Below are 22,299 nucleotides of genomic sequence, written 5' to 3'. Positions count from 1 at the left end.
AATCCAGTCCCCCTCTTTGCATCAAATCTTTTTGTATTCTGTGGTATATCTTGTTTGAACTGATAAGCATTGTAAAGCAAATTTTTATTATATCTCCAAACATAAAATAACAAAATCTTTTAGTTTTGCAATAAAGATAATTTAAATTTATTTGATATTTCATTATTTACATTATGAAATATTGGACCAAATTGCATTATAAAGTTTATTTCTAATTTTACATTGTGTTTTTTTAAAATGCAGTTATTCGTTAGCAGAAAATGATTTGGTGCTTTTTCAGGGATCAGAGCTCATCTGCTGACAGTAGAGAAGGAAGAAGAGCAAGAACCAAAAGACACAGACGGCGACGGGAACCTTCTAGAGGTGACAGAAATGAAGTAAGTAGTGAGAACACGTTTTTTTTTGTCTGCAAATGTTTGATGTAAATTGTTTGAAAGGATGTAGAGATCTATATGTCTGTATGTAAATGCTTATATATATATATATATATATATATATATACACACTGCATATACATCATTGATCAAGAAGAACATTAATAAATCACATTACTTTTACTTTCTTTTGATGATAACAATCAAAAAAGTATTTTGTATGTTCAAAAATCCACATGCTTATTGAAACCTTATATCTGGTTCCACCTTTTTGTGTATTGGACTCAATGGCTCATTATGATATCTGCTTGATTTTTATAATCCTTATTGTAGTTATAATAGAGCAGATTATTTTAACTCCATATTGTACTTGATAAGAAAATATTCTTGTTTTTGTCCTTATCCAAGCATAAGCAAACAAAGTTTGTGCATGAAGCATCTTGCAGGCATTTATGGAGGTAAAAAAAGTAAAGGGGTTTTCATCATAGCCCTAAAAAGATAGGGTGCAAGAGGGCCTGATGGTATTAGGAGAAAGAAAAGACAGACAGATAGTGTGAGAGATAGAAAGAAAATTGTAAGACTGCCTTGAGTTGGCCTGTTCTGCCTGGGATTGCTATCCAATCATCCCTGTGAACTAATAGGATGGAACCATTTAAAGAACCTCTCATAATAAAAAAGACAGAATTTGATCTTCCCCTGGTGAATATTGAATAATGTGTGTGGTCTACATTACCTAGCCAGAACAGTTGGTATTGTCTAGAATGCTTTCTAAATACAAAAATCATCTGACAGAACAATAAAATTTCCATAATACAACATTGTAAAGCAGTTGTATGTCATATTGCTGATTGTCAGATCCATGTTTTTTCTTAACTTTCCATAAATATGGTATTTAAAAAAACTCAAAATTCTCTTCCCATTTCTGACAGGTATGGGTACTGCAAAAAATAGAACTTGTTTGTAAGTAATGAAATGCCCAAGACATTATGTAATCTGTTCCAAATATGCTGGACAAGAGGACAGCTCTAGTATAAATTCTACTGTTTCCGGTCTGTAACAGATGTCACAGATTGGTTCCCCAATGATGCCATCAGATGGAGGTACTGGAAGGTGACCATATGCAATTCTGCAAGCAAGATCCCTCCTGTTAGGGTATCCTTGGAACTTCAATGAGCTATTCAGTGAAGAGTTGTTAGTATCCAACTGTGAAAATTTGTAGCAAAGGAGGTTAAAGATTTCACTATACAAAGTGTTGCTGTTATTAATGGAAAGAATGTCAATGCCAGAATGTTGTAGTAGTCTTAGAGTTAAACTTACATTATAGTATTTAGGAACAATCTCAACTCTTGGACCTTTATAATTATTTACCCCATATTGCAGAAAATGAAACCCAAGTAGTACCAGAGAAGGTCTGCACATGTATGATTGATCTGCAATATTTTATGGACTTTTGAATCTGTATTGCTGAAAGAGCAGAATTTTAATACTGGAAGCCCAAAGCCTCCATGCTTTTTGATAGTTGAAGAAATTCATTTTTAACTTCTTGTTATCGGCTGGACCAAAAAAAATTGCACAGGTTTACCATATTACAGATTATGTAAAAGAAAGAATTACCATATAATTGTTTATCTTTAACTAACTTCTGATATAAGTTCTTCAAACTGATAATATTGGATAGATGAAGAAGGGAATTCCAATAGTGAGAAGCTCTCTCTTTTAAGGATCAGTCCAAAAGGAATACCTCCAAGATCCTATTTTCCAAACACTTTTAATTTTGTTTTGTCAGCATTGGCAGTTAATCCACTGATTTTGCTGAATTTTTCCAAAATACCAAAAAGAAAAGATGTATATGGATTCATTATCCCTCAAAGGTCCTCCTACATCATCAGCATATACTAATACCTTATTTTCCTGAATATTTGAGGGAACTGTTATCCCTTGCATGCAAAAATAAAAAATAAAATAAAAAAAATTCAAGAACAAACCAATGCAAAGAATACTAGACTAAGAGGATAGCCTTGCTTGACTACTTTTTGAATTTTGACATGATGCCATGCCAATTTAGACATGCCAATACAACTACCTGCCTCTGGTAGGTAGTTGTATTGGCATGGGCTCCTTTAATAATGGATTATTAAAGGAGTGCATGCCAATATATATAATGGATTATTGGTGTGGGCCTTTTGCCCACACCAATTGACTGGAGGATGTGGAACAAAAAGGGATGCCAGGCATTATAAAATGCTCAAGTAAGGTCCACCGAGAGTACTGCCATTGGCTGATTTTTCACATTAACTTGGCTGAGTAGATCACATAGCAGAAACAGATTATGTTCTGTTGCTTTGCCTAGAACTTCATGCAGTGGTGTGCTTTTAATTATGTTTCTCATTTCTACAATCTACTTGTTATTGACAATGTGCAAAAATGTCTTGTAGTCAGTATTAGATAGAGAAATTGGCCTCCAACTCATTATTAGGATTAATGGAATGAATTCAATGCAGGGGAACAATAATCCTGGTTTTCCCATTGTCATTTCCAACCATAGATGACTTTGTTGTAGGCATTGCCCACAAAGTATTCCTGGTGAGATTTTTTTACAGGGCAGTTCACCATTGCTCTCTCCCCCCCCCCCCCCCAAAAAAAAAATTATCTGGGCTCAGGACCCGCATATGGCTAGGATGGTATTCATGACTGTAATCCATGTATGTTCACAGGGCCCATTTGCCTGTTCTGGGGAACAAAAAACCCAAGTAGTTTCCAGGTGAAAAAACCCCTCCCTCCGTATGAGACCTGCTAACTCACCTTTAGTCGAAAGAGACCAGATAAAGGTTCCTCACATCACTGACGGGAATCGAACCCAGGTCTTTCCGAACAAAGGGCTTTGTCTATACTGACTGAGCTACGGAGGCTCAGGAACAATAAAATACAAGTGTATTGGATCATATATTTCATTCCTGTCACAGAAACATCATGAGGGATACAATCTCAAAATTGCAACAGCACATGCAAAAAAACATTCAAAGCAATAAGTTGAAAAAAAATTAGACTAAATGCCTAAAGTCATTATGGGGAACACCTTCTATAGGTACTGTTGGCTAGCCTTACCTGTTGGGCAAGAGTCCTAAGAATTAAAGTATCCCAAATCTTTAGAAGTTTAACACAACCATATTTATTAATATTAGGCTGATTTTCTAAATTAATCTGCTGCTGATTCTAAGAAAAGTCTTAGTTCATAGTAGTTTTTTTCCATTTGATCCTGTACAATGTATCCAAAGCATGGTCAGCTAAACCAGACTGAGGCAGTGGATGTATTTCTTGTGTTCTTCTAGGCAGATCTCCCAGTTTGACCATAAGAAGATAACATGCATAATAAAATGGCTACAACTTTTCAGTTGTGCCTTGCTAAGTTCCATCTTTGGACATCATGCTGCATGTGGAACACAGCATTCATCACTTACCTTGTGCTTTGCCAATAGCATTAAGCTTGATGTAGCTAACATCCTGATGCAAGCGCTGCCACCGAATAGAAATCTCTCCTGTAGCCTGCATATTCTTGATAAATTATACAAAGATTTAAAACTGGGAGACCTGCCAACATCCAACTAGAAGAATACAAGAAATACATTTGCTGCCACAACTATGGTCAAATATGGTCATAGCTGACCATATTTTGGATACTTTGCTCAGAATCAGATGGGAAAAAACTGTTATACTTCACCATAACAAATGTAAATTGGAAAATTTTTCTTAGAATTGCAGCAGATTTGAAAATCAACCTAGTCTTAATAAATATGGTTTTGTTAAACTTTCCATGATTTGAGGAACTTTAATTCTTAGGCCTCCTGCCTAATATTGCATGATTTAAGTATTTTTTAAATGGTTCCAATGCACTGTTGATATTCTTCCCATTCAGCAACTGATCCCATTTCACTGAACTCAGCGAAATGGGATCAGTTGCTGATTTGCATTATTTCCTGCTTTGTAGTTTAGCATGTAACCCTTTCTGAATGAAACATTCATAAACTTAGTCACTTCCCAACCACATGATCACAGTCACCAACCTGAGGCAGAATAGTTATGTCTTTAAATGAAATGCCCTCTGACAGTATAATCAAATATAACACTCTTTGACCTCAAGTTCCTTTGGTCATGTGTTGCTTGAGGAAGTTGCTTCACAATATTTCAATAAATTCATTTTCACTCTTCTTATGAGATTTTTGGACAATATTTGGATAATTAGTCTCCCATTATAATTACTCTTTTCTTGGAAGTTTTTTTCCACTTCGTTAGACTATAATAAATTTAGTTTAATCCTTTATCCAAATGTAAGCAAACAAAGTTTATGCCTGCAGTATCTTCAGGACTGAGGCAGCTCGTGGTAAAGGTGGACTAAGCTCTCATCTTGTCTTAGTATCTCCCATAATGCAAAGCACATCTCCTTGCAGACATGTATAATGCTATGCATTAAGGGAAGGGCCACTACCCAGACCGGTTTCGACCTTTATTGAGGTCTCATCAATGGGAACCAGACACAGAGGTGGAAATAATGGAGAAGTCATATTTGCCTATACAAGTTGCCAAAAAGTGTCTCACCTTATTAAATTACTCTGGATTAGAGAAAGATGTTGGAAGTTTTTTTTCTCACTTGGACCACTATCCAGACCGGTTTCAACCTTAATTGAGGTCTTGTCAGTGGGAGCCAGACCCAGAGGTGGTGATACTAAGGTGGAAGTAATGGAGAAGTCATATTTACCTATATGAATTGGCAAAAAGTGTCTCATCTTATTAAATTACTCTGGATTAGAAAAAGATGTTGGAAGTTTTTTTCCCACTTGGTTAGACTATAATAAATTTAATTTATTCCTTTATCCAAGCGTAAGCAAGGGGGGGGGGGAACTTCCAACATCTTTCTCTAATCCAGAGTGATTTAATAATAAGGTGAGACACCTTTTGCCAACTCATATGGGTAAACATGACTTCTCCATTGCTTCCACCATAGTATCACCACCTCTGGGTCTGGCTATGTAATTGATCTTGTTAGATTCTTCCTCACACTAGATGGCTTCTGCCACATGAAATACTGTTACTAGTACTATAATCACAGGTTTCAACACTAACTGGATTGGAGTCATCCAATATCATTAGCTGCACACTCCTCCTCTACTATTCTGTCTATTCTTCCTGAAAATACTGTACCCTTTACACTCAATGCCAGTTAATATAATGACTGATTCTGATAGCCAGGTATCACTAATGCCTATAATATGAGGTCCCAACATATTGACCAAGGCAACAAGCTCTACCCTTTTGTTTCTGATACTTCTAGCATTCACGCACAGACATAATAATCTACCTGCATGTTCTTTTGTATACCCTTGTCTGCAGTCTGCATGACACAGTTGGAGAACTTGCAGATCTCTATTCTTCTCTAGTGCCTTATACATGGAGGCATTTTGCACACATTTAATGGGTCCGAACTGGACAAACACAAAACCGAAATAGTTTTCTCCTTGTCATCATTTCCATGATAATACCCATTCCCATCATTAGCACAATTATATATCACTGTTGCTCTTACACTCATATTCTCACCACTCCTCCCATTATAATTTAGTTTCCCTGACTCTGTGTTAGGTCTCATACTAATTATTAGTTTTTCAAGACTCCTGATACCAAATACATTCAGGTGTTAGGCCGGTCCCTTTTATACAAATCCAATCTTCCCTCAAACTCACTCACATATTCAAAAACTCACATCCATTCCTTCTACACAGGCTATGTTGAATCATTTGCCATAATAGCCCTCCTTAATTCATTTTTATCATATTGAGGTAATACACTTAATATTTTCACTTTCTCTCTTCACTCTTGCCTCTTCCAACAGCCTTTTCTTTCATGTCCTCTCTCATACTGAACTTATCACTAGTCAATTACAATTAAATCCCATTTAATTTTCTTTTCTGTTTTTGTATTGCTTGCATTATATTTTTAATTTTTGCTCTGGGAAAACTTGAAGTTATAACCCACTCATCAACAGCATTTTTTATGATAGAGTAACTATATCAAATAACATCCTTCTTTTTTACAAACGTCACTTACTTGATTTTTGTTACTTACTGACTTAATTGATTCTTTGCTTTGTTGTTTCTTATTTTACTGCTTAATTTTCTTTTCTTCCTTATGTTCATTTAAACACCTCCCAACTTTCTGTAATTCCTGCATTGTCTCTCTGATAATTTGCTTTAACTTCGCAATTTTGGATATTAATTTATTTTCAACATCCTGCTCAATATGTTCAATAATCTCCTTAGCGCAGCAAGTCTTCTCGTTCCTGGCTTCACTGCTCTTCTTAGCATTACATTTCTTGTGTGTTTTTGGCACCATTTTAAACTATACTTATTATTGAAATATCTTAACAAAAATATCTTACAGAACACTAAAATCTATACTAATGTACTATAAAACACTAATTTTCTAAGGGTAAAACACAATAAAACGGACAAAAATCACCAAGGGGGGGGGACCCCTTTCGAGTTTTCAAAATTCGAGTCATCAGAATTCACGGAGAACCGGCCTACCAGTCCGGAACTCAGGGGGTTGGGAGCCGGGGGGGGGGCTTTTCGAGTCATCAGAATTCAATGATAACTGGCCTACCTGTCCGGAACTGGGGGAGGGCATGGGGGGGGAGAGCCCCTTAGTTTATTATAAAAAATCTATTATTCATAGATTTTTACTGTTTTAACCTGGCTTCCTACCATTACAGGAATTAGGAATTATTGTGCTACCTTGTATTGTAAATGCTGTCATAGTTTATCCATGTTTTTCACATCTGCTGTATGGCATGAAGGAATAAATCTTACTAGCTCCTATTGTCTCTTTTAAAACCTGGGTTACTTCTTGCTTCTCGCATCCTGGAATTTCGATTCCTAGAGTTTGCACCCTTGGAGGTTCCTCCAGAGAGGTCATAAGGCTGAAAATTATACAGGATGGCCATAAAATAACTTTCCCTCTTTGGAGGCATCTGTAGCTAAAACCAATAAATGGAATGAGACAAAATGTTATATTGCGACTTTTGAAGGCATGGGGAGATGATTTCCGCAAAAAAAAGATTTAGTACCAAAGTCGCCGATAGGGGATATTTTGGCGCTGGTGGAGCCAAAAACAAGCAGATAATTACATTAAAGGCAGATAAAATGGAATAATAACATTCTGACGGTGTAAGCAACAGCCATATCACTCATTCCAGCTGGATATGTGGCGCGTTACAATGATAATAATAATAATTATTATTAAACTAAAACAACTAAAATTTGCATAATCCTTTTTACCTGCATTTACTGCAAATATGTGACTGCTTTCTGCTCCTTTAGTGCCAAAATTTCCCCAATAGGGGAAATTTTGGCGCTAAAGGAGCAAAAAGCAGAATTTAGAGAGCAGCATTTTGAATTTTGAGAGCAGAATTTAGTACCAAAGTCTTCGGTGACTTTTGGTACTAAATCTTTTTTTCGCAGAATTCATCTCCCCATGCCTTCGAAAGTCTCAATATAAAATGTGGTCTCATTCCGTGTATTAGTTTTTGCTATAGATACCTCCAAAGAGGGAAAGTTAATTTATGGCCACCCTGTATAATCCTGTGATATGAAAACAATTGTACACTACCAGCAAGTATTGTAGCTGAGCTATTATAAAATGACAGCAATAACAGCCAAAACTAATCCCATAATACTAATATTAACTGCATTACCAGCAATTTTATTAATATTTACTTAAATAATCCCATGCTAGTGGGGAAGGTGGATCACCACTAGCACCAGCAAAATAAAATTTAAATATTAAAGTTAAAAAAAAAAAAAAAAAGTATGTGCCAAAATTTCAAGGTATCATCAGTGAGAGCCAGACCCAGGAAGATATTAAAGCTGAATGAATGTAGATCTCATATATTTCCTATATACAAGTAATAAAATTGGGTATCTCTATATTATTAATATTGACTCTAGATCAGAGAAAATTGTAGGAAATTTTTTCACGTGGTTATAAAGTATTTACTTGAAAAGAACTTATATTCTTATTTTTATCCTCACTCAAGTGTAAGCAAACAAGTTTGCATGTAAACTTGTTTGCTTAAAGTGTTTAGTTCAAGTAAACACATGAACTAAATTACCAGTCAAACTTCATACAGATTCATATCCCAGGATATGAATTATATTATTTTTTTCTAAATTAACCTATTAAACATTTAACTCAGTCCACGCAGTTAACCTAGCTATTTAAGTTGCAATGAAACTTAAATAGCTGTGTTAATAATACATCTATTTAGAGTTTCAACTCTTTTATTTAGATCTTTGATTTTAATTGGACAAGAATATAGATGTTTTTGATGAATTCTAAAATTAGTTTCATTTTTGGAAATCTTGAAAGAATTCTTTTTCTTCATGTAGAATATCTACACTTGGTTCACAAGCAACAATTCATGTATAAATTTCCTTCAGTTTATAGTAATATCAGTCTTTAATTTTTATTTTGTTTTGATTTATCTAGTGGGCTTATTTTCATGTATTACCACTCCAGTTTGTGCTTTGGCTTTGTGTAGCTGAGACACTGTAACAAAACATTTTATTCAAAATGTCAAATAATCTGATATTTTGCCTTCTTGACTATTTGTTTCTATCTTCTTCTCTCTTCCATCATCTGTGTGGATGATGATGAGGCCGAAGAAACTCTTTCCACTTGTCTGTCCCTGGAGAGTCCAAACAATTCTGTCCAGTTTGGTGTCTCTTGTTGTGATTTGGTTTTCAGGTCCTCTTTTATTTTGTCTATCCATCTAATTCTGGGCTGCCCTTTGGATCTTTTACCTTCCATAGTTGTATTCAGTGCTTTAGATGGTAATCTTTCTGTTCCCATTCTGGTCACATGGCCAAACCATCGAAGTCTTCTTTCTTGGATTTTGTCTACTATTGTTATTTCTTGTTTTAATTGTTTCCTTATGTCTTTGTTTCTTAGTCTATCCAGCAGAGATACTCCAAGTAATCTTCTTAGCCAACCCATTTCAGTAGTTAATAATTTTTTTCTCTTCAGCCTTTTTGAGATTCCAGCATTCACTTCCATAGAGGAGTATTGAGGGGACCATTTTTCATAGATTCTTACTTTTGTGGCTTGTGTGATGTCTCTTGACTTCCATATTTTATTAAGTCATCCAAAAGTTTGGGATGATACTTGACCGATTTGTCTGTTTATATCTTTTGTAATTTCACCATTGTACTCAATTACTCCTCCAAGGTAGGTTGAAGTTTTCTACCTGCTCTAGATTCTTACTATCAATTTCAATTTTCAGATTGGTGTTTCTTTTTCCTATTTGCATAATTTTTGTTTTGTCTATGTTTATGTTTAATCCAAATTTTACACATTCTTCCTTTATTTTATCCGAAATTCATTGTAGATCTTCTTCCGTACTTGCAAGTAATGCAATGTCATGTGCAAATTTTAAATTTGTTATATTTTCCCAGTGTATTTTGATTCTAGAGTCTTCTTTGTTTAAGGCCTTACTGGTTGCTTCTTCCAGTGTAAGATTAAACATGTCTGGTGGCAGATTGCATCCCTGTCTTATTCCACTCTCTGTGTAGAACCAGTTGGTTAAGGTATCCTCTACTCATACTGCACTTTCAGATTTCTCGTACAGATTCTTTATTATTCTTACTGTTTTATTGAGAATTTAAATTCTTTCATAGTTTTCCATAGTTCTCTTCTACAGATTGAATCAAATGCCTGATGAAAGTCTGAAAATTTATATAGAAACTTTGGTTGTACTCTAGTGTCTTTTCTATTAGCTGTCTTAAGGTGAATAGTTGATCAATTGTGACTGGTCTGAACCTGCTTGTTCTTCTCCTAATGCTAGTTCTATGTATGGTTTAATTTGTTTTTGGAGTACTTTCATAAAAACCTTACTTGGAATACTGAGGAGGCTAATGCCTCTGTAATTATTGCATTCTGTTTTATCTCCTTTTTTGTATATCGGAGTTATAGCCGATTTGGTCCAATCAGTAGGCATTGCTTCATTTTTGTAGATCCTTTCAAATAATGTTTTTAATGGTTCTAAAGATTGTTCCTTTCCTGCTTTTAAGAATTCTGCATGTATCTGATCAATACAGGTGCTTTTCTAGTTTTAAGTTTATCTATGCTGTGTACTGTTATTTCTTTGGTAAAGATATTTGTTTCCTCTTCCATTTCAGTTGCTGGAATAGTAATATCCTGAGAGCTGTTTTTATTATATAAATCTCTAAAGTATTCTTCACATCTGGCCATTTTTTTTTTTTTTCTACTTTCAATTTGTTGTCAGTTTCTTACTAATTTGGTCTATTTGTTTATATAATCCATGGAGATTATTTTCTTTGGATAGCTTCTCTGCCATTTTGCATTTTTCTTGTAACCAGTTATTCTTGTCTCTTTTAATTAGTTTTCTAATTTCTCTGGTTAATCTATTATATTCATTTCTGTTTTAATTTCATAATTTTCCCTTGATCGCTTAACCATTTTATTTCATTCAAGATCCAATCCTTTTTACTTTCTCTTTCTGTGTAACCTATTGTATTTTCTGCCAATTTTAATATTTCCTTTAATTTGAACCAATGTTCTTTGATGTTTATATTCTTTTTTGGTAGTTCTTTCAGGTTTTTATCTATTTCTAGTTGATATTTTCTTAGAATATTGTTGTCTTGTAGTTTTTTAACATTCAGTCTCCTTTTGACTCTAAAAGTGCTTTCACATTTTAACTTTATTCTTAGGTATGCTAATACTAGCTTATGGTCTGATCCACAGTCTGCAGTGAAGGATCTGCAATTTAGGATACTTGATTTCCATCTTTGGTTTACAATAATATAGTCTATCATATTCTTGGTGATATCCATGTCCATTTTCTTTGGGGTTTTGGTTGTTTAAAAAGAGTGTTTGTTATTGTTAGTCTATTATTTGTGCAAAAGTTCAGCAGTCTTTTGCCACATTCATTGCTTTCTCCATACCTAAACTGTCCAATTACTCTTGGCCAGGTATCCCAGTCTTTGCCTACGTTTGCGTTTAAGTCCCCCATTACAATTAGGAGATCATGACTTGATATTTGCTGTACTCTTTTTGCAAATCTGTATAGAATGCCTCAATATCTTCTGATGATGATGTTGAAGTTGGTGAGTATACTTGAATAATAGTCAGTGATCCAATTGATGTCATAAATCTTGCTTTAATTATCCTAGGTGAGATAGGATTGTAAGACAATAGAGAGTTTTGAGCCTTTGGATTTAATATAAGTGCTGCCCCCCTCTTGGTGTTTGTTGTCCTCCCTGCCTGAAGTTAAGATTTTGTACTGTCCATGGTGAAATTCTCCTTTTCCAGTCCATCTGGTTTTGCAGAGTCCAATCACTACCATCGGTAGTTGTCTAATTCATGCAGTAGTATTTCCAATGCTCCTTCCTGGTGAAGAGTTATTACATTCTATGTTCCTATGCTTGTTATGTTTTTCCTGTCTACTAGGTGATGTTTTGTTCCAATAGCATATTTTTCTGCTTCACTATCTTGGTTCCCTAAGCGCGACCATTGTTTGACCGTGTGACCATCTAGCCAGTCCTGTAATTCTTAATAAATGAGATTTTGTATTAATATACTTTTCTAGCTCAAGTTGCAGTTTTCTTAATTCTTTCTCCCACCAATTCCTTACTGTTGGTGGCAGGAGAGAGAGAAAGTATTTGTTTAATTCCTTTCTTTGTACATGTAGTCACATTATTTGCACCATTAGTAAATTACTTCCCCTAGTTCTGAGGTTAACTCTTAACTTCAAAATAAAAAAAGTAAACACTTGAACTAAATTACAGTTCAAACTTCATACAAGATTCATATCCCAGGATATGAATTATATATTTTTTTTCTAAATTCTTCTTTTTCTTCTCTTCCGTCTAAGACGGGTTGAGTCTTCTCTTGAGCAGGATCTTCCAGTCTTCTCTATTCCTTCCTGTTCGAAAAAGTTCCTTATATGTTCTGCATCCCGAGATGTTCTTTATTAATTTCAGCCAGGTAATTCTTGGTCTTCCAGGTCTTCTTTTTTCAGTTGGAAAAGTATTGATTAGGACGTTAGGAAGTCTGTCTGCATCCATGCGTACAGTGTGACCAAACCATCTCAGTTGTTGTTTTCTAATTTTTTCTATTATTGTCTTTTTATACAATAGTTCTTGTCTGACTGTGATGTTTGTTTTCTTTTCTATCCAACTTGTTCTATTTATTTTTCTTAAGCATTTCATTTCAAATGCCAGCAGTTTTTTCTCCTCTCTTTTTTTAACTGTCCATGCTTCTGCTCCATAGATGACTGTTGGTATAATTATTGCTTCATATAATTTGATTTTGGCTTGTTTAGATATCTTGTTTGTTTTCCAGATTTTCTGTAATTTTCCCATGGTGGTCCATCCTATCGCCATTCTGTGTTTGATTGTTTTGAGTTCATCTATTGTTTCTGTTAGTTTTGATCCAAGGTATATGAAGTTGTCTACTTGTTCTAATTGTTCTCTGTTTAGGGTGGCTGAGATGGTAGTTCTGTTCCTCCCTATTTTCATCACTTTTGTCTTTTGTATATTTATTGTCATGTCATATGTTTTACAGGTTTCGTTTAGCTTGTTGATCAACTTTTGTAGTTCATTTGGGGTTCTTGCAAGAAGGACGAGATCATCTGCATATTTGATATTATTTATGTTTAAACCGTTGACATTGATTCCAGGCTCATTGTCTATTGCTTTCTTTACAACTTCTTCTAGATATATGTTGAATAGGCATGGGGATAATGGGCATCCTTACATTACTCCTTTTTGGATCTCTATGGGTTCTGTTGTGAGTGTGTCCTTTTTAATTATTGCATTTGTCTTAGAGTAATATTTTATCAGAAACTGTATTATATATTTGTCTATTGCTTTTTCTAGTAGAATTTTGAGAAGGATTTCTCTGTTGATGTTATCGAAAGCTTGTTTAAAGTCCACAAAACAACAATATAGTTCTTTATGGTCTTCCCAGCTGAGTTCTGCTAGTTGGTGCAATGTGAAAATTTGGTCTATTGTTGAATAATAGTTTCCTCGGAAACCAGCTTGTTCTATGCCTATCATTTCTTCGTAGGTGTTTTTTAATCTATTTTGTATAATTTTTATGAATATTTTATAGGTGTGAGGGAGTAAATTGATTGGTCTGTAATTTCTGCAGTCTCTTTTGTCTCCTTTCTTGTATATTGGGATGATCTTTCCAGTTCTCCAGTCATCTGGGATCTCTCCTGTTTGTAGTATTTTATTGAATAGGGTTGTTAAATATTCTATTGATATGCTGCCTCCATATGACCACAGTTCAGTAGGGATAGTATCAATGCCTGGTGCTTTATTGTTTTTCATCTGTTTTATTGCATATCTAACTTCTTCTTGTAAAATTTTTGAGTGATCATTATTTTCTTCTATTGTTGGCATTGTAGTTTTGTTTCCTTGGTGGAAGATAGTCTTAAAATGGTTTGACCAGATTTTTCTTATATATTCAATATTCCCGGTTTCAGTCATCTTGTTGTTTATCATTGTTACTGCTTTTGCTGAGAATTCCTTTGTAATTTCTCTTACAGTATCATGAAAGACTTTTAGGTTGTTTTGTTGGTATGCTTCTTGGCATTTCTTAGCTTTTTCTTCTAACCATTTTTCTTTGGCTTTTTTGCATAGGTTATCAACTTTATTTTTTAGTGCTCTGTATTTTTCTCTATTCTCTTCATTGTTTTGTTGGTTTACAAGGTATCTTGGCCTCTCTTTTCTTTTCTATGGTAGCTATGATTTCTTGGGTTATCCACCGTTTGTTTATTTTGGGTTTGGAACCTATAGTGTCTTTTGCAATTAATAACACTGTTTCTTTTCCTTCTTCCCAGAATTTTCTGCTGTTCTGTAAGATGGAGGGTTTTAATTTCAAGCACATCTGTTCTAAAAATCGACTTCTGCTTGAGCTATCTTTTAGTTTTGATAGGTTGATGTTTTCTTCTTTTCTGATATTATTTTTCCTGTTGAATTTTATCTTCACTTTGGCAGTTAATATTTCGTGGTCAGTGTCAAAATCAAAACTTCTTAATGTTCGTACATTATTTACTGATCTTTTCCATTGTTTGTTTATGATGATATACTCTGTGCAGTTCTTTATATTACCATCTGGGGATGTCCATGTATATTTATTATTAGGGCGTTGATAGAACAATGTGTTTGTAATTATTAGATCACTTGCTTTACAGAAGTGTAGTAATTGTTCTCCTCTGTCATTAAGCTCTCCGTATCCAAATTTCCCCATCACATCTTTTTTTTTTTGTCTGCTGTGAACTGTCCTATTTTAGCATTAAAATCTCCCATCACTATCATGAGTTCTCTATTTTTGGGATTGTCTATTTCCTGTTGTAGTTCTTCATAGAAATTTTCTATTTCTTCCTCTGAATGGTTACTGTCTGGTGCATATATTTGGATTATTTTAATTGTTTGACCTTTTACTTTTGCTTGAAGTTAATTTCTAAATTAACCTTTTAAAAATTTAACTCATTGAGAGATGGAGAATATCTTTAATTTATGAAACAAAATAAAAATTTGCAAACAACATAAAACCAGTAGAACTTAACTAACATAAGCACCAATATTTTCTTCAGATCACAATATCTATACAGCTTCCTTTCAATTATGTAAGTTTTTAGTCAAAACTACTGAACTTTTAATCAATTTCTTCCTACAGAACTTTTATTTTGTTGAATCCACATAAGAGGAAAAGTAATCAGTCAAATTCTTCTTGCATCCAAAACATTTCTCACACAAGTGAATTAAGTTAATTCACTTGTATGAGCATCTCAGCATACATTATTGAAAAAATAACTAAAACCATATCAACATATTCAAATCACCATTCAGACCAGGAATCCTAAATAGAACGACATTATGACTCACTAACTTTACTTTACTGGGAACATTACTGTTTGAAGTGGAATCCAGCAAAGTATTTTTCAGTCTTCATTGAATAAATCTTATCTGGATTAAAATAAGGTAAACATGAAGTAAACTTCATGTTTATCTCATTTTAAAAGAATTTTGTCTGTCTTCCATTTCCAACATTCTTTTCACTTCTATACATGCTCAGAAATACACAAAAGTCTGATTCATTCCTCCATTGCGCACTGCCATTACTAATTATACTGTTGTGCTTGAAACTGTGATTAAGTTCCCTTTTACAATGCCGAAAGTTTTTTAATTTCAAAATGAAACAAATAGAATTTACAGATTTCTTCATTTCACAGGATTTAAATGCCAAAGTAAGTTCACTTAATTACTTCCAAAACATGAAAACAGACAGTTTCAGAGTCTCTCCTAAAAATTGCCATTCCTTGTAGCTATAGTATTCAATACTAATACATGGCTTATCTTCTTGAATGGCAGGCAGTATCAAGTAGAGTGGTGTCGGCAACTATCAGAATGGGGGTACTGGACAATGAGACTTATATTTACCTATCGATCCACAGAAGGTTCTACTAAGATAGAAATGGGGGAATTTTTTGTCTTTAGAGAAAGCAACTGACACAATAAAAAAGGAAAAGCTGATCCTTGTTGGATATCTAAATAGCAGATTAGGAAATGATTGTCAGGCATACTAAAATATTTTGGGAAAATTTGGAGGAAAAAGCAAAGCTAATAATAATGGCACATACCTATTGGATTTCTGCTCAGGTCATGAACTGGTTATTACTGACACACTCCAACATAAAAATGTGCACAAATTCACATGGAGAGAAGAGGCAAGGAATAAGAAAAGTCTCATTGACTGTTATTGTTGATAGTGAAGTGATTCTATATAGTGATAGTGAAGAGGATCACTATACTGATAGTATTGTGATCCTCTGTACATTGGTGCAGGACACCAGAGTGTACAGAGGATTTGAAATTGGAAGTGATTCGCTATTTAGTCTTGAGCAGGATAAAATTGAATTTCATATTGAAAAGAAGAACAAAAGTTTTAAAGCGAATAAAAGTGAGCAGCTCTCAGATATGAACTGCAGACTAAAATACACAAAGATTATTGAAGAAAAATGAAAGAGTTTGAGAACAGGAACCAGCCCTGAAGAAAACACTGATTGATTCAAACAGAGAGGCATGTGGTGAGATTGTCTGGAAGGATACAAAAATCAGAACTTTGTGGTTGACACAGGAAGTTAAAGAGGGAACTGGAAGAGAGAAAAAGAAAGTATATCGAAAGTTCCTTGCAAATAATTCAGCTTGTGCTCTTAGAGAATTCAGAGACAAATGTAAGAAAGCTAAGCAAAAGTCTTGGGAAGACTTTGGCAAAAAAATAACTATCAGAAAGGTGGAAAAATATTCTGGAGGCTGACGAAAAAGCTCAGAAATGCAACAAAGCGTGCTGTAAAAGGAATCTAGATGCTAAAGGACGTGAAAACTAGAGAAAAAGATATCCTTGATGTATGGAGTAATTACTTCGAAAAATTGCTAAATGAAACAAGCAGTGACTGTACAGTGGTAAAAAAAAAAAAAAAAAAAAAAAAAAAAAAAAAAAAAAAAACATTGACCAGGCATGCAATCAGGAATACATTTCCATACTTGAAGTAGAAAAAGACATCAAAAGCCTGAAATGTAGAAAAGAAAGCAGCTGGAGTAGGTGATATTTGATCAGAAATGGAGGTATACAAATCATACAGTGGCTGCACTGCATAGTTCAGAAAGCCTGGAGAGAGATACAAATTCCAGATGATTGGAGTAGAGCTCTTATAGAACCATATGTAAAAAGGGAAATAAAACTGAATGTGAGAATTACAGAGGTATTTCCCTACTGAGTGTTCCTGGCAAAATCTATGTAAGTATACTTGAGAAACGGTTGAGAAGAATTGTGGAAGAAAAGCTTGGTGAAGAACAAGCTGGATTCAGGTCAAATATAGGCTGTCAGGATCAGATCTTCACTTTACAATAAATAGTTGAGAAATCATGGGAATATAAGATATCTCTAATTAAATTTTGCAGATCTGGAAAAGGCATATGACGAGGTACCAAGAGGGAGAGAGAGAGAGTGTGAGAAACTATTCAATACGCTACAGTTATATGGCGTCAGTGGGGCATTATATCAAGCAATACTTAGTCTTTATTTGAGTTGTAAGTCAGCAGTTAGAATTGAAGGAAGTACAGGAAGATGGTTTGATGTTAGATCTGGTGTTACAAGGATGTACATTATCCTCTCTGTTATTCATTATCTATATGGATCATATTATGAAGGAAAGTGATATTAAACCTGATATCACTTGTTTAATATCACTTTCCTTCATAATAAAAAGTGATATTAAACCTGATATCAAAATTGGAGATGTTAATGTCAGCTCTTTACATTATGCAGACAATCTTATACTTCTAAATAAGTCTGCTACAAGTTTGCAAGATTCCCTGACTAAATTGAATAACTGTTGTAATAGATATGGTGTGAAGGTCAGCAATAACAAGACAAAGACAATGAAAACAGACAAAAGCATGAAAATATCAACTGCATTGTGAATGGCGAACCTATACAGCAAGTGAAACATTTCAGCTACTTAGGCACGATTTTTAGTAAAGATGGTAAATCAAATATGGAAATTGTCAAGAGAATCAACAAAACTGGTATGGTAGGAAGTCAACTAAATATATTTATATCTTAAATTATAAAATATCTATGAAATAAGAGAGAAATTAGTCGGAACACTAAATTAGCTGTATATAAGACAGTGTTCAAAGCAATTATAACTTATGGATCTGAGAGCTGGGTCAGCAGTAGAACACTTGACAAAGACTAAAGACCACAGATATGAGAGTCCTGAGAAAGATTAGGGCATGAACAGATGGCATCAATGGCAAAACGAGGATATTAGTTAAGAACTTGACATTGTCAATATCCAGGAATCCATTAGCAGAGCTAATCTCTGGTGGTATGGTCACGTAAACAGAATGGGAGAGGAAAGATTAGCAAAACAAGTCTTCTCTGCCAGTTGGCAGGAAAAAGACCCAGAGTAAGACCAAAATATAGGTGAATTGATATGGTTAAAAGTGCCCTACAAGATAGAAATATACGATCTGATAATGTTGGAGTCTTTACATACTGACTTGGAGGAAATTTGTAGACAGGAATTAGTAATGATTAAATTATTCATGTAGTACTATCATATTCCCTTACTAAATAGCTTAAGGAAATTACAACGTACAATAGAATATAAATTAAATTTTAATATGCTTCCAATATTTCGGCAATGTCACGTTGCCATTATCACAGGAACTTAATACATGACACGTGCACACAAGCACGACACACAGTAAATGAGGAATGAAGCAGGAAGATATTCTTTCTCCTAAAAGTCCTGATGTTGCCCCCCCTTAGTGGGCAATGTTGGTATTCTTGGCCGATTGGGCTTGAAGGTCTTCTGATGTAATGTTCCCAAATTTGGGGCAGTCTCATGCAACCAAATTTGTTTAGGTTTGGATTGTTTCTTAGGGCTGATGCTGATTTCATGAAACTCTTCGTATTTGAATTTACTACAGTGTATTATCGTGGCTTTTTTCCACCATATTGTGTGGCGGGAATCCAGCGCATGATCTGCAAGACGAGAGTGGCTGTATTGGTGAAACCAGATGCAGTCCTTGTGTTCTGAAATTTGGCCAAAGTAGGACAGCTTACAGCTGCAAGGGACTTGGTATATACCAGGTAGGTGTAGGGGGGAGGTTGGTCTTTAGTGGAGCAGATAAGGGATGCCAATTTTTTATAGGGTCTGTAACAAGAAATTAAGTTGTGTTTATTTAGGATTTCTGTAATTTTTTCCAAGGTGCCTCGGATATAGGGAATGGTGATGGATTAGAGTAATCCTTGTTGCTTTGGGGGGGGGGTTGTGATTTATTCGTTTCAATGTTTTGGATTCTTTTGGGGGGGGATAGCCATTGGCTGAGAAAGTATTCAGAATGTGGTTTAGTTCTGTGGTTAGGGCATTGTCATTTGAACAGATAAGTTTAGCCCTGTTGTGTAGTGTCTTAATGACTCCATATTGTTGGAAGGGGGGGGGAATTGTTGGTGAATGTATCTGCCTGTATGGGTGGGTTTTCTATAACCTGATGGAACCTTGGTTTTCTCAGTTTTCTTATGTGACTAGCATGTCTAAGAAAGGAAGGCAGTTGTTTTTTCTTCTTCCAGGGTGAACTTGCTTCTGGGGTGTTGGTTGTTTAAGTGTGTTAGGAAAGAGAGGAGTGCATCGGAGCCATGTGGCCAAATAGCGAACACGTCATCAACATAGCGAAGCCATATGGTTGGTTTTTGTGGGGCAGAGTTTAAGGTTTTCTCTTCAAAAGTCTCCATATAAATGTTGGCCAAGTTTGGGGAGAGTGGAGAGCCCATGGCTGTCCCCTCTATTTGTTTGTAGAATTTTCCTTGCCAAACAAAATAGCCCGAGTTCATTGTGAACTGAAATAGGGCTGTGATATCAGGAGGAAATTTAGCTTGGATTAGCTCTAAGGATTCTTTGAGTGGGACATTTGTGAACAAGGAGGAGAACATCACAACTGACCATTATGTCAGTGTGTTTGAGTGTAAGGTTTTCTATGCTGGCTTTGAAGTGGGCTGAGTTTTTTATGTGTGAAGGTGTGTTGCCAGTATAATGTGAGAGAGCTTTGGCCAAATGTTTAGCTAGTTTGTATGTGAGGGAATCAATGCCATCCATTATGGGACGTAATGGCACATTTTCCTTATGTATTTTTGGGAGTCCATAAATACGGGGGGGGGGGGTATGGAGTTAAATGGTTTTAATTTGTTAGTGATTTCCACAGGCCAAGAAGTGATCTTCTTAAGGAGCCTGTGGAGTTTTCTAATTTGTGAATTGGTGGGATTGTACTTGATAGAGAGGTAAGTAGCCCAATCTAATAATAGAGCATTCAGGCACTTGAAGAAGAGCTTTCCATCACCTTAAACCACGAGATTTGGTCTATTTTGTATGATATCTTGTGCACTGCTGCGGACAAAGAATTTAAAAAAGTACGGGAATGACACATCAAAAAATTTGAGAATTTAAAAAGGTTAAGCAATACGGTGGCGTTTCCTTTATCCTCTTTGGTGATTATTATTTCCTTGTTTTTCTTTAATTCTTGCAGAGATTTAATTTCCTTATTGGGCATGTGGTTTTTGGTGGTTTTGCTTTGGTCAGAACACAAGCTGCATTTAGTCTAATATCATTGGTGATATGGTTTGGAAGGTGTGGAATCCCACGTTCAGTTTGTATTCATAATGTCTTCAGCAGGTATTCTTCTGGGCGCAACAGCGAAGTTGTAGCCACGTGAGAGAGCATCGAGTGCTTCAGGTTTCAAACTAATTGACGAAAGGTTGAGTACTGTGTCAGTAGGAAGTTGTGGTTTGGAGTTCGAGTTCTTTTTTAAATTCTCAAATTTTTTGATGTGTCATTCCCGTACTTTTTTAAATTATTTGTCCGCAGCAGTGCACAAGATATCATATAAAATAGACCAAATCTCGTGGTTTAAGGTGATGGAAAGCTCTTCTTCAAGTGCCTGGATGTAGCTTATGTTCTGACCAAAGCAAAACCACCAAAAGCCAACATGCCCAATAAGCAGATTAAATCTCTGCAAGAATTAAAGAAAAACAAGGAAATAATAATCACCAAAGAGGATAAAGGGAACGCCACAGTATTGCTTAACCAAAAGGATTGCACAGGTAAGCTGAATGCTGTATTATTAGATCGAGCTACTTACCTCCCTATCGAGTACAATCTCACCAACTCAAATATTAGAAAACTCCACAGGCTCCTTAAGAAGGTCACTTCTTGGCCTGTAGAAGTCACTAACAAATTAAAACCATTTAACTCCATTTCCCCCCCGCCCCGTATATATGGACTCCCAAAAAATACATAAAGAAAATGTGCCATTACATCCCATAGTGGATGGCATTGATTCCCCCTACATACAAACTAGCTAAACATTTGGCCAAAGCCCTCACACACTATACTGGCAACACACCTTCACACATAAAAAACTCGGCCCACTTCAAAGCCAGCATAGAAACCCTTACACTCAAACACACTGACATAATGGTCAGTTGTGATGTCTCCTCCTTGTTCACAAATGTCCCTTCAAAGAATCCTTAGAGCTAATCCAAGCTAAATTTCCTCCTGATATCACAGCCCTATTTCAGTTCACAATGAACTCGGGCTATTTTGTTTGGCAAGGAAAATTCTACAAACAAATAGAGGGGACAGCCATGGGCTCTCCACTCTCCCCAAACTTGGCCAACATTTATATGGAGACTTTTGAAGAGAAAACCTTAAACTCTGCCCCACAAAAACCAACCATAGGGCTTCGCTATGTTGATGATGTGTTCGCTATTTGGCCACATGGCTCCGATGCACTCCTCTCCTTCCTAACACACTTAAACAACCAACACCCCAGAAGCAAGTTCACCCTGGAAGAAGAAAAAAACAACTGCCTTCCTTTCTTAGACATACTAGTCACCCGCCAGCCTGATGGAACCTTGGTTTTCTCAGTTTATAGAAAACCCACCCATACAGGCAGATGCATTCACCAACAAACCCCCCCCCCCATTACCAACAATATGGAGTCATTAAGACATTATCTGTTCAAATGACAATGCCCTAACCACAGAACTAAACCACATTCTGAATACTTTCTCAGCCAATGGCTATCCCCCCCCAAAAAAATCCAAAACATATTGAAACCAATAAACCACAATTCCCCCTCTCTCCCTCTGCAACAAGGATTACTCTAAATCCATCACCATTCCCTGTATCCGTGGCACCTTGGAAAAAATTACAAAAATCCTAAATAATCCTGACTTAACTTCTTGTTACAGACCTTATAAAAAATTGGCATCCCTTATC

At 35.4% G+C, this 22,299-nt stretch overlaps 1 protein-coding gene across 1 annotated transcript in view; it reads left to right on the top strand.

Annotated features, from left to right (window-relative positions):
• LOC150094747 (uncharacterized) overlaps positions 1–22,299 on the top strand; it is a 437,902-nt gene that overhangs the window by 149,000 nt on the left and 266,603 nt on the right. Inside the window, exon 8 of the mRNA XM_090410976.1 lies at positions 281–377. Coding sequence (XP_090267102.1) covers positions 281–377 — 97 coding nt within the window. The remainder of the gene's footprint in view (positions 1–280; positions 378–22,299) is intronic.

This window comes from Typopeltis vanoorti, chromosome 21 (genome assembly GCF_054136105.1).
Source record: "Typopeltis vanoorti isolate ZY-2024b chromosome 21, IOZ_Tvanoo_1.0, whole genome shotgun sequence".
NCBI classification, from domain to species: domain Eukaryota; kingdom Metazoa; phylum Arthropoda; class Arachnida; order Uropygi; family Thelyphonidae; genus Typopeltis; species Typopeltis vanoorti.
The sequence above is the reverse complement of the archived record's forward strand: the minus strand, read 5'-3'. Positions and strand labels throughout refer to the sequence as shown.